This window comes from Lissotriton vulgaris, chromosome 2_1, assembly GCF_964263255.1.
Source record: "Lissotriton vulgaris chromosome 2_1, aLisVul1.2, whole genome shotgun sequence".
NCBI lineage: Eukaryota > Metazoa > Chordata > Amphibia > Caudata > Salamandridae > Lissotriton > Lissotriton vulgaris.
The window spans coordinates 1,413,479,140-1,413,492,842 of NC_141687.1; the positions used below are offsets into that span (position 1 = coordinate 1,413,479,140).

The 13,703-nt window shown below is 46.3% G+C and overlaps 1 protein-coding gene across 1 annotated transcript in view; it reads left to right on the plus strand.

Annotated features, from left to right (window-relative positions):
- Positions 1 to 7,482: 7,482 nt before the first annotated feature.
- C2_1H11orf52 (chromosome 2_1 C11orf52 homolog) overlaps positions 7,483 to 13,703 on the plus strand; it is a 172,370-nt gene continuing 166,149 nt past the window's right edge. Inside the window, exon 1 of the mRNA XM_086957177.1 lies at positions 7,483 to 8,036. Coding sequence (XP_086813303.1) covers positions 8,011 to 8,036 — 26 coding nt within the window. The 5' untranslated portion in view covers positions 7,483 to 8,010. The remainder of the gene's footprint in view (positions 8,037 to 13,703) is intronic.

Sequence of the window (13,703 nt, forward strand, 5' to 3'; positions counted from 1 at the left end):
TTGCAGCATTTGAATTTTGGCGGGGACTGGGGTAGGCACACACAGTGTTGTAACTCAGGAGGCACAATAGGAGCAGCAGGCCGGGCCACATTGTATCAGGACGCAGCAGGTAAAGATGATACTGGCTGCTCCGCCCAAAATCAATAACAACTTCCATCCCCAGGTGGACAGGAGCCCCCAGAACCAACCCGACAGTGACCAGGACCCATTATCAGTATGCATTTCAGAGGCAATGCGATGCAGCTTTTGAATGGCTAGATGAACGGAGGGGGCGGAGTCTGGAATATATACACAGCAAGAGCTGCCAATCACGCAGCATGCTCCACCTCGATCAGCCAAGATAACGTCCAAAACCATAAGGTTTTGGAGCGCCTCAAGCCTGGTCGCCTGAAGCTCAACAGTTAAGTTGGCCAGGATGTTAGTAGTTATGTTAATGACATTTTCCACTATCCTGGACAATCTCCTTATTTCTCTGCTATTAAATATGGGTCCCCAGAATGGCACTAAACCTTTGCTAAAATCAGTGAATTGCTGTAAAGAGGTGTCGTTCTGATTGACTTTGGACTTGACAAGCTGCCTACGTTGTCTATTGGGTATTGTGTCCCCGGACTACCTGCTGCAGCAATACCCGTGTTTTAAGGTCTTTGGACTTCTTCTCCACTTTCTCTTTACTCTTGTTCTCCCTATGTTCATAGTACTGGGCCATACTTAAAATTACAGAAGGGGTAGAGGTAGTCCAGGTACTTTCTGCCACCTGTAACCGTGCGGAAATTTCTGAAGCCAAATTCGTAACAAACCTGTTCACGAACAACCTAGTTCCCCCTTCCATAGCCAAATCCTGTCCGCTAAAGTCAATGAAGACTCCCTCGAACCTAGTGAAGAAGTCGGACACACTTTCGTCCTTCTTCTGTCGGCAAGCAGTCAATTTATCACAGTCCACCTTCCTTGGCGGTATCAGAGTGTGCATGAAAGCTATAATTTTTGCCGGCAACGATGTTATTTCACCCTTAGGTTTATCTCCTGGTTTGCGATCCCGGTCCCGCCCTCGTAACTCATCCCACATCCCCCCTAGTTCAGCGTGACCAGAGTCGTGCACCTGCCGCCATATGTCGACAGGCACAAGTAGTCCAAAGAATAGCTCGACGTCCGCTAATGTCATTACGGCAGACGCCGCAGCTTCAGTCAGTTCTTTATAGTAGGCAGTGGGATTCTTTCGGGGATCGGGCAGTTGGGATTTCAAAGCAAGGACCTCACTTCTTTTCCATGGAGTGTACACCCATTGCTCCTAAACGGAGTGTCTATCCGGGCCCGTGTGATCTGTTGGTTATCATCGCGTAGTTCGGGAACCTCGGGATGATAAATAGGATGCACCTCTCGCATGGGATGCTGTGAAGTCCATAGAGGACTCTTTAAGAACATTATGCCTCGATATTGGACCAGGGTGACTACATTCTTGTATACTTCCTCTGGCGTCATATTAAATCTATGAGTCCAGTCTCGAATATTATACAGTATCTGAGGAGCGCTCCCATTATCGAAACTGACTTCCCAAGACCCAATGAGGGAATTGGACATCTGAAATACCACGTGTTGCTGCATTACCGGTTCGAAATCTTTTACTGTACTCCATATGTCAGCCACGGTATACACATCACTCCGCATCCATTTAACGGCTTGATCTGCTAATGCTTCCTTCTCACCATATGCCACAGATGATCTAGTGAATAGCCGTTTACCTTCCAACCCTCCGGATTCCCCTCTTGGAGTTTGTTCTGACATACCAGGTGTGGTGCTGGCCGATTGAGATGCCCATACGGGACTCAGGACACTCAATTGCATGCGTGGGGATGTTAGAGTCTGTCTGGACTCAGGGACAAGGGTGGCCAGGTCCCCTGCAGAGGGGAATGGAGCGCCGGCATCACGTTGGGGGGTGAAGGCACCTCATTCCTCCGGTGCGGAGGCTTGCGGTGCAGCCGTTGTTTGAACGGGGACCGCAGGATATATGCGTTGCGGGGCATATGGCGGGGGAGGTCTTTTGTCTAGCAGATCCTCTATCTCGTCCTCAGTTTCATTCCGCGTTACATAGCTCTTGTCCACTTGCAGCCTAAACCGTCTATCCTCATTCTCAATACTCTTTTCTGTTCTATTCTTGTCATGCGCAATAGCTTTCTGTGTTATAGTTTGCCCTTGCTGTATCTTGAGGAGTTTTTCTGAACTAATACGTCTTCTCTTTGCCTCTTTCTGCCATTTATTGAGAGTGTCAAACATGGCCTGTCGGCTGCGTTTAGCAAAGAGACGCTCTTGTAAATACTGAATCTTTTTCTCATCAAAAGATCCAGTTTTTGGCCACTGTAGTTCCACATTATCTTTTGTATATCTGTGCCACAAGGAATTAAAAAGAAGAGGGCCAATACCGTGCTTGCAATACATATCATGACTAGGTGTGCCTTCCGGAGGGGCCGGCTGACTTTCATCTAACCTCACGCTCTCTCGGTGTACGCAGCCAAAGCATAATTTACTAAAGCACAGCATATCCCTTTCTCTGTTGTACTCGAGCTGGAAAGGAATCGAGGATTATTGTTCAACAATAACAGAGTCAAATTTCATCAATCACAACTCTCTCATACGCATGACCATGTTTTCATTCAAAGTCATACCCATGTTGTAAAATAAACTTTCAGTTGAACATAAAACAAAACACACAGGTTTTATAAACGACAAAACGAAAATACCAATATCTTGCAAACAGAAGTTGGAGCCCGTCGACTCCCACCTATGGAGAACTCTTTATCCAAATATCCAAAGCTGCAAAGATCACCTTCTGACAACAGTCTTGTCCTTAGACTGCCTGGAGATAGCTACACAGGTTTCTAAACCACAGACCAACCTGCAGGCCATCCGACAGTATTCATGGTTCACCTCCTGAACTATGCTGGCTAAGCCCGCATTTGCAAGCGCCGCTCCAGATCTGTCCGAGTGCTACCCAATCTCAACTATCGGCGTTCCCGAGAACAGTCCGGCCGAGCGAGAACCGCAGTTCCCACAAAAGGCGTATAGTCTCTATCTCCAGTGTTTCCGCACAAATCAAACCAGAGGCATCTGCACATGCAATTTCAACGTTGCCCCGTCAGACCCCCTACTCAGAGTTTCTCCGTGACCATAGGTCACCAAAGGCCAAGTACCAAAATCCGGAATTCGAAAACATAATCCAACACAAAATGAGACGAAACACTCACCTGGTGCACACAGGCCTGATTGCACGTTCTTCACTGCCAACTCTTGATAAGGCCAACGTGGCTGGTTCTCGGGTCACACCCGAAGGACTCCGGCGTGGGGCCACTAGCAGCTTGGGTTCTCGGGATCGGGAGAGCAGAGCAAACCCCGAATTCTCATTGGTCTATTCTGCAACCCCCCCCGATCGGGAGCACCACTTTCAATGTCCCGTTTGTTGTCTGAAATACTGAGGGACGACCCCAACGCGGAGTCCCGGCGGAGTCGCTAACTGAAGTACCGAAAATTATTTACCACCTCCCAATTATAATTACATTCACAACCAATCCCATTCCCATTACCAATAATCAGTCAGTTGGCAGTGTAGAAGGTCCAAGCATTTATTATAACAAACAAACTCTGCCAGAGGAGCTCCTTGCGACCTAACCCCAAGAGGTCCGCCAAGAAGACTGCTTGCACACTGTCAGGACATCACATATATACAGTTGCATTTGCAGAATCAAGGCCCAAGATGGAAAAATACAAGTTGGTACAGAAAAAAGAAAAGCCATATATGGCACACAAAGCGCTCTTGGTTTAGCTCATCCTAGATTAGCAAGGTCGAACGGGTGACTCCCGTCTGCCAGCTCCGAGACAGTGTGCCCCGCACCCCTCCCGGAATGTGCTTATCAGGCCTTCTCCTGCTACCTACAACCTTGACGGGCCTAACGAGCTGAAACAGCAGTTCCGCAACAGTTCAGTTGTTTCTCAGGAGAACGACTTTGGTGCAGGGAATGAATGGGGTCTGCTTAATGTAAGACTCGAGCGAGGCCACAAAATGGCGTCGGTCGAGTCAATTGAGGGTAAAATGAAAAAGCGGCGCAAGCTGAAAATCTAAAATACTGCAATGTGAACTTATGCTAATGTTTGTGTGCGTATGCGAAATTATTTAAATACATCATGCTAATCACAAGGTATCGATTATAAGTGTTGCATAACGAAAAATCGATTCCGGTTCCTCACACTGATGGCTGGTGGTGTGTGTGCCTGGTGGAAGCGTGCACTGATGGCTGGTGGTGTGTGTGCCTGGTGGAAGCGTGCACTGATGGCTGGTGGTGTGTGTGCCAGGTGGAAGCGTGCACTGAAGGGTGGTGGTGTGTATGCCTGGTGGAAGCGTGCCTGGTGGAAGTGTGCACTGACGGCTGGTGGTGACTGTGCCTGGTGGAAGCATGCACTGACGGCAGGTGGTGTGTGTGCCTGGTGAAAGCGTGCACTGATGGTGTGTGTGGCTGGTAGAAGCAAGAGCATTCACAGCATTAGAAGACACAAATGAAACTGAAGAAGAGGGAGGGGGAGAAGGGAGGGGGAGTGCGAGCAGAGGAACCTGATTACAGCAATAAAAACACAGATGGCAGCTGTGCACGTGCACGCGTTCTTGAACGCAAGCTGGAGGCCAGCAAAAGCCTCTGTTGGCACTTTTAAAAGCCACTTACTAAATGTCTCGAAGAGACAGCATGCGCTGTCTCAGGCGAGACCTAAAAAACTGTAACAAACAAAGCATTGAAACAGGCAGGAAGAAGTTGCCGGCATTGCGCCAGCGCCAGGACACCTCAGGGTGGCAGGGCACTTTATAAGTACAAATAACATAACATAACATTGCAAGGACAATAAAACTAGAAGATTTTTTTTTTAAGTTAAATCTTTTTTAATAGGGTCATTCAGTTATAATGTCTTCTTGGTTGTATATAGGGTAACAAGAATGCTTATAACTCTTTTTTATTATACCTTTTCAACATGCTGCACAGCAGCCACAATGCTCTACAACATAGCTTAAAGACATTGTCAAAGCCAATAGCTCTGGCTAAACACTTGCAAGGTCCCGAAAAAGGAAACCTATTGTTTACGACAATTCTTATTTTTTTCTATGTTCAAAAACGAAAATCCTAATGTGGAATTTTCTTTTTGAAAATAAAACAAACAATGCACCCCTCGCCGTGAGAGTTGCCTCCCATGGCAAGGGGGGCATTGAGCACTTTTTATTGCCCCTTACCCCCAGGTTTTTCCCAGCTGTGAAGGGCATAGAACAACGTCTATATGTCCGCCCATCTAAATTAAGTGGGCAGACATATAACTAAACTTCCGACAACCTTTACTCCATTAGGTCGTTGGAGGAGCTTGACCCAGCAAAGATGGAGAAGTCTCCGTCGCTGTCAAACTATGGTCTGCCTGCATTTAAATGTGGCGGGTAGACCATAGTCTTGGCCGGGAGAGAACTCCGTTGCCATTACAACGAAGTTCCCTTTCCACCAAGAATTAGATTGTGCTCTGCACAATGTTATAAACGTAACTCTTAACAGTTATCCCATCTACACACAGTTCTCGTGAGCCTGTCCAATTAGGTTAAAGCAAAATGGTTCAATTATATGCTTGTTAGGTTCTCTGGACTCCTCACAATGCAAGATTATTTCAGCATCCTTCAAACTTATACCACCACCAAGGTCAGAGGCTGAGAATGCAGGAATGCCTTTTGGTGTCAGATCTTTTTTTTTACCTGAGCCAGTAGTTGTAAAGGGGACCCTTCGTGTTGAGGCTGCAGGTGACTTCGTTGGGTCCAGGCGAGGTCAGCCACGAATGGAGTAACCATGTAAAAAGGGACACTTTCCTACACACACTGGGACACAAAGCACTTTTTGATAGATCGCATAAGAAGCTACCCAATTTATTTATTGTGCATGGTCTTAGGAGTGGTTGAGTTGTGACATATGAGCAGTATCATGAGTAGGATTTTAGTGCTGTGGTCGGTGTTGTTTTCCAGACTCGAATGGTGTGTTCCTGCAGCTTGCGCACGATTGGTGTGCTAAATAAAGCTCTTAGGAATAGGCTGTAGCTTGTTCAACAATCGATGTGACTTGTAGCCGCTAGAAATAGAAGAATTACAAACGGTGTGCTTCTTGTCCTGGATGGCAAAGCTTCTGGAATGGCCTGTGCTAGGTTTTTACCTTTAGATGGGGCAAACTCATGGCCACAGAGAGAAAACAGTCTGTTCCCTAAAATGATGCTGTTTGTTCCCATTTAGTACTCTTTCTCTCATTGTCTACTTCCCTTGCTCCTATCCCCTCTCCCTTGAATCTCTCCCCTTGCCTGATACACCGCCTTTCCCCCTGTCCTTTGTTGTCCTTTGACTAAGTATCCTTCTCCCCTTGTTGGGGAAAGATCCAATATTTATACTCTGGAGTCTCAGCGAATCAGCTGAGAGAGTCCACAGCGCCAAGGGAGCCACTCACAGCTGAGGTATGGTATGGCACCCCTTGCCAAAGCACTCCCTCTCCCCTTTTGGGGGAAGGATCCAGTATATAGGCCTTGGATTCTCAGAGACCGCTCTGAGAGAGTCCCCTGCATAAAGGGAGCCTCTTGCAACAAAGATGGGGAAATGATACCACTTCCCCTGGGATCACAGCTTACTGGACTTTGGACGGAGCTTTGGCTCGTCTACCGGTTTGTGTCCCCTTCGCCCTGCCCCTCCTCTTTCCATGCTGTGTCTCTCACCCTCCCCTCCTCTTTCCCTCCTTCATTATCTGTCTACTTCCCCAGCTCCTACCCCCCTCCCCTGAATCTCTCCCCTTGCCTGATTTCTCCCTTACGTTTATGTGCTTATTGTTTATCTCGACCTTACATGTAACTATGTTGCCATGCTCTTATAACTGTGTAACCTTTGTAACGATGTAACCTGCAACCATGATCTGATACTCATGTAAAGCACTCTGATACCTCCGGGTCTAGCCAGCGCTATATAAAACTTTTTAAAATAAATAAAATAAATACACATACCAAGCTGTACTTTGCAGGTGTCTTTTGAATGGGCTATTCACTACAACATTCCATAATTATCACAATGATAAGAAAACATTTCTTCACTTGGGAAAGAAGAAAAGAGAGCTTTGCGTTGTTCATGTGCCACAAAGTCAAGATGGCAAACAACGGTAGCCATTTTAAAATTCAGACCAACATTAACTACTGTCGATCTAAAGGTGAATGAACATAAATGTACTCTCCAAACAAAGAGTGTATATGTGTTGATGTACTGTAACATTATATATGTATAAAAGCACTTCTCCAGAAGCTTGTCATATTTCCTCCAGCAGCAGGTGGCTCGGGCAGCATGGGGGGGCTATTTTCCCCCTGGCAGATAAACAGACCAGACGCTTGACCCTGTCCCTCCACTGGTGGAATGGGCATAACGTTTAAGAAAAGGGCGCGTGAGATCCAGCAGATGGCGCGAGCATGCTGTGGAACGAGGGACGACGTCCTCCCTCCAGCAGGTGCCTTGAACCGGATCCTGTGGCCGGCGGAGGCAGGAGCCGCCCCTCCCAACCCTCAGCAGGTTTGCAAACATCCGAGGCTGGGCCATATGCGGGGCTAGAAACCAGGAAACAGACAAGGCAGCTTTGTGCAGACGAATTCGGCGTGCCTGGCTCCTGCGTCGGGGCAAAGAAGAGGACGCAGGAGGGGCAAAGAGTGAGCCCGTCACGGTACTCCAGCAAAGGAGCGACCCCGGTAGCAAGACATATAGCACTGGTGCTTGACTGGGGTCCGTCAGGAGCGGGGAGAGACTCGGAGCTGCCCGTGGAGACGAGCCTGGGGCACAAGGTGGGGCCGGTGCGCTCAGAGGACTCTTAGAGGCCGGTTGTTGAGCGCCTCAACTGGCTGCTGTTCCTGAGGGACCGGCTGTTGTACCCTTATTTCCTGCCGGGTCCTGCCAGAGCGCGAGAGAGGGCCCCCTTCCATGGAGGAAGGGGAAGGATGGGCAATACCATCAGAAAACTCCTGTAAGTACGGGGCGGGGATCCTTTACAGAACTACATAAGAACAGGAGAGGCGCAGGAGGTGACTCGCGCCTCAGGTTAAGGTCTTGCACTGTGGGTGGAGTTCCACGGATTGGCACATCACTCTCGGAGGGTGTGAATCTCACAGGCACCCCGAACACAGACTCACGCCTTGGAGCTATGTTTCGCTCCCTGGCGGAAGCCCTATCTCCTTCACCAGGTGGGTGTCACATCTTGGAACGCAATCAATCTGCTCGAGCTCTCCTCTCAAATCTCCCTGGTTCTGGGGTAGCCACACTTTGTCACTATAGGGGGAATTCCATGTTGGCACTCCCAGCACTTTGAGCTTCTCTAACCTTTCCAGTTTTCCCCTCCCCGAAAATTACTTCCCCATATATTTTCCTACTAGTACTTTCCCTTTCTGCATTATAGTCTCGCTTTTCTACTTCAGTGTCCTATTGTTTAAATGATTTTATCCATGAAAGGCCCTGGGCCGAAAGTGTAAAATAACATTGCTTTGAATTGCGCCTTCCAGTGCAGATATATTCCTTTGTAGTCCTGTTTATCTGGTTGTTAAATCAGGACTTCATAATATCCAGAATGTATATAGAAACTGGGTGGTCTCCGCGCACATGGACCTAGAAAACTTAAGTGTGCTGCTTTTTGGGTGAGTTTCGCAGCTTAGCAGTCAGTTTCACAATTCTTGAGTTTCACGTAATGGCACAACACGTCACTTACTAGGCGCGAATCTCTCATTCCTTGGAACACATTATTACTCCCTGGCTGTGAGTTCTACTGCATGTCACACCATCAGTGATTAGATCTGAATCAATTACCGTGAAAGCAGGTCTCATTGGGAGTGAGTTACAAGTTTTGGATAAGTGTTTCACTTAATGGGTGCGATATCACTAACGTTGAGCATAGTCTCACTCAGTGGTTGCAAGTCACGCACCTCGAGGACGGTCTCATTCAATGGTGTGTGAGTCTCAGGCCTTTGGAGAACGGCCCTGCTAATTAGGTGGGAGCCAAGGTCCGCCCGTTTGGTAATATAGATACGTGTTATGCTATGGGGTGACCCCTTACCCGTAGGGCATATGTTGCCCGCTTTGGGGCACTATCAGTCTCACACCTTGGGGCATGGTATTCCTCTCTGTATGAGTTTCCCTTATTGGTGCTAATTGGGCATTGGGTACCTGCCTTGGAGCGCCGCCTAACCTGTGAGACGCACGCCTCTCACCTTGGCGTGCGCGCCTTGCGTATTACGTCACAGTCTCACTCGCACTTTGGCGCACAGTTTCGGTCTTTGGTTGCGAGTTTCTCATATTTCAGTCGGTCTCGCTTTTTCTGGCGAGGTCTCAGTAGCTCGGTACGAGTCTCAAACCCTGGGTTACTTTTATCTTTTGCGACTGAGTCTCACTTCTGGTCAGGCTCAATAGTCTGCAAAGCATTAAATGGGGTATTCCCTAAAAGCTCACTTCTGGTGACTACTGCGCTTTGACATGTCCTAATGTCACGTTTGCTACCAAATGCCAACAAAACATTGGCGCGTTTCTCAAATTCCGATGGTTAAAGGGTCAGCCCTAAATATCCAGGTTCATAAATTAACTTGTAAGGCTAGGTTCGTTTGCCGAAGAGCATCACTATCCAACATAGGTCCGGGAGTACCAGATCCATGCTGACAATGTAAATAATTGTTTATGTGCACTTTATAGAAATCTTTTATGTACATAGCCAGACCCATTGGCTCTCTTAGACCGACAGCAGACACCCCTGCTCAAGTAGGTGTTTTTATTATATTTTTTCCCACGGGGGTGCCCAATGTATGTCCAGGAGGGATCGCCCATGCGATTTTCAGAATACCCACATTTGATACATTGACACGTTTGCACCGACCAACAGCGTAAAATAGCTTTAATTGGTGTATGTAGTGTGACCTTACAGACCCCTCTCACTGGTACACCACTTTTCTAGTCCGAGATATTTCTTGATGAAACATGATCCTTGGGGGTGTTGATCCAGAATATTGTTTGCAGCAGTCCGTGTCTACAAATTTGCACTGCACAAGTGCCAAGAGGCCCAAGACCATTTCCTGGCCCCTGTTTTAATATTCCGACTTCCCGGCTTGTTTAAACATTGTCATTTTTTTACTCACTTAATTTCCTTGGATCTCTGTTCCCATGTTTGTAAAGCTGGTTGCAAGTAGTGGCGCGTCACTTGGGAACATATTCAACCAATCCTGGGTTTCTAGCACAAACTTAAAAAAAAAAGTAACGTTTCATTAAGATTCCACGAAAGGTGCCAAAGTTATTAGTAAATCCTTTTCCTATGGAAAGGCGGCCCTAAGTAAAGAAAAATATATATAGCCGAATAGTTAAGCTCATATTTGGCATCTGCTGTCAGCTACAAGTTTTGTGTTAGGAGCCTGGTAAGGCTGACTCAACCTTTCATCTTTCTAACGTCTGTAATGGAATCATTTGTGAATGGATCGGAATGCAGGAAACATCATAGCCCCTACAATTTCGCTAGAAAAATTCAGTAGGTCAAATCTGTCGAACTTTCCAAGAGGAAAATGGCATTAAAATGTTATATATGCTGAGTGCATCAATTTTGTGTAAAAAACTCAATTTTTCACGGGAATAGGAAGTATTTACCACATAGTGTAAATATTCCATTTAAGGGTATCGTTTTTTTGACTGGTGCAGTAAATACACTATTCTTGAATTCAGGGTCTATGCTTCGACTCCTGACCTTTCCTTTAGCAGAACATATTCCTATGTTTTAGTACAAGTCTTTCGATTTAAGAGGATGAAGACTACAACTCCCAGCATGCCTGTTTATCTAATGAAACACCCACATTTAAAAACTGGCCTTCGAGCACATTCACACCAACAACCATTGCTCGTTATTTGTGCTGTATGTGGACTTCTGAAGTTAAACCCTATTCTCTGAATCCTGCTTGTACGACTGAAGATGAATGGGAGCGGGGTTGGGAGATTACATTTCATGGCCCTTCTGGAACGTTCCTCTGAGCCACATTCAAGTGCCCACACCTGTCTGTGTCTGCCCACACGTGTTGCCCGATGTCTCCCTCACATGTTTTGTTAACATTGCATGGTAGCGCCACAAATATATTTTGTGACAGGTGTTGGCGTCTGCGAGAAATCTGTTCGCCTGTACTTTTATTACCTCCCACAGAAGATATGTCCCAGAGCAGCTGCTGAGCGTTCAAGGCGAGAAAAGGGTTAATTTTCACCCGTTCGGAGACTGCGTCTCTACGCTTCGTGCACATCACTCACTGTCAATTGTACCAATGGAATGACCGTAACTGTAGTGTGAGTGTATTTTTATATTTGCCGCACAGAACAAACTTTTTTCTGATTTAACATAATATGTAATCATATTCCTCGCATTCGTAGATCAGGGAATGAAGAAAGGCTGAGCTGGCCAGGTATCCGTCTTGCTTCCACTTCTCTCTATCCTTGTCACCTGCAGGTCGGAAATATGTCATGTGATGATATTTGTATAGTGCTTGGTTGGAAGGCATATTTGGGAAGAGTTTTGTGAGTTGAGTGATCAGTATAGTCGTCTGATCAGACCTGGGTCGCAGCCTTAACTGTGTGATAGAGGAAAGACAGAGTGAGAGACACTTTGTGCAAAGTTCACTTTTCGTCCTCATCGGTTTTCCTCGTTTTAGTCTTTACCAGGTGAGCGATAATCTCTTCCTTCACAGCTTTTACCTATATTAGTAAACAATCATTGGTTTCGCCTATGTGATGAACAATAAGCTGGTTTTTATTAATTACTGTCCTGGAGGAAGGAAAGAGCTCCCTGACAAGTATCACTAGAAGCCAGTTTGACACTGCGTAAGGGTTGGGTGGCAACATAGGAGAATCTTTCTATTCTGGGATATCGTGGAACTAGGAAATTCTTGCATCTTCCAGAGCTGGCAGTGATTCTCAAAGACCCTTACGACTTCAGCACTTCTCCCACAGAACCAAGCAATTTAAGTTCACACAGACAGGTTGCCAGAGCATACATCAGTTACCTGGAGGCTCCAGAATTCTGTTTATCCCTTCTGGTTGAGGAATTAGAAAGTTGGGTAGAGGGCAAATTATTTTGTCAGCAGTCTGTCCAGGACAGAGAATAGTTTTGCAGTCAGTTTCAGTTGAGTATTTCCTTCTCCATGATGTTATGCCGATCTCCTGAGAGTTTCAAGCGCTTCAGGTCTAATTTGCGGCTCACTGGCTAAACCTGTTCACCTCCCCGGAGAATGCTCTTCTGCCAAAATTTTGCTCCCTGCTTCAAGAGGCTGTGGATGCCATGAGCGTAGTCTGACCCAAGGGACTTCTTTACACTTTTAGTACATTTGTTAATCTTAGTAGGGTCCAATGGAAAATAATGACAGACCGAACAGGGGTCATACTTGTATCCCCAGGATGGTCCTGCAAGTATTGGTACCTTCTACACATCCAATTGGTGAGGGTGCTACCTCCTCTTGTGTTTCCAGTCTCTCCTTTTCATGTGAGATTCCCTCTTCTGTCACTATGGGCCTTTCAGCGCCTTCGTATGGGGGCCTGGAAATTGAAAGGCAGAGGCTGAAAGCTGCTGAGCTGTTTCTCAAGCTATAGCAGTTAATACCGAGAACTCAAGAAGACAGAGCACATTAAAGATCTATGAAAGCACTTGATTTTTTTTTTAACTCGTAGTATATTTTTGCATGTCTCTAATATCCCCTGGATGTACAAGAAAGGGATGGAGCGAATGCTTGTATTAAACTCATCCAGTTGCAATTACTTGGGGCCACATCCCAGTCCATCATTATTTTGCACACCATGACACCTCAGTTTGGACCCAGCCATATGCCAGTCAGTCTTGACCCTGGTCCAATAGGAACATACCAACCAAAACTGCCAGGCCAGGACCTCTGTGAACAGGAACATAGGCATCCCAAGACTGATGAGCATCAGTCGAGTCAGGCATAGCTTGGCTCCAGTGGCCAGTGTGCCCATGCCCCCCTTGTCCTGCTTAGAGCTTTGCAACGAAGTATACAAAAAAGTGATGGATGGAATCTTTTAATTAATCTTAGGCCACTGGCAATTTACTTGGGACGCATCCCAGTCCATCGTTATTCTGCACACCAATGTGAACACTATTTTTGAGTTCTTTAGAGATGGTTTCCTAATAGATCAAATTCTATCTACTATCCATAGCAAATGGTCCACTATTAAAGCCATGAGAGGTCTGGGTCTGGCTTACTTTCACACCTTGGCAAAACGTCTGCTAAGTTTTTTATTTAAGAAAACCTGTACATGGTTCATGCGTCCCAATAAAATTGTATTATATTATAGCTCACTCTGATGCCTCTGTTCTGTGGTCTTCAGTATTGATTTATCGAAATATCGTCACTGCTGAGCCAGAACGTGGCATAAGATTGTAGCTTTAAGAGCGGTTTGGTTACACATACACTCGATGCCTCGCTCATTCTGGGCTGAGCTGTACTCTGATGAACTCGAATGAGAGCAAAACTCATATCTGGATTTCCTTTCACTCTGCACTAGGTGGGTTGGATAGTATTTGACTTGTCTACAAGCTGTAATAATTTTGCATTGAATAGATATTGATTGTGTTGCGTTCTGGGTTAAGGCAAAGGTAACTTAATAATCAGTTTAT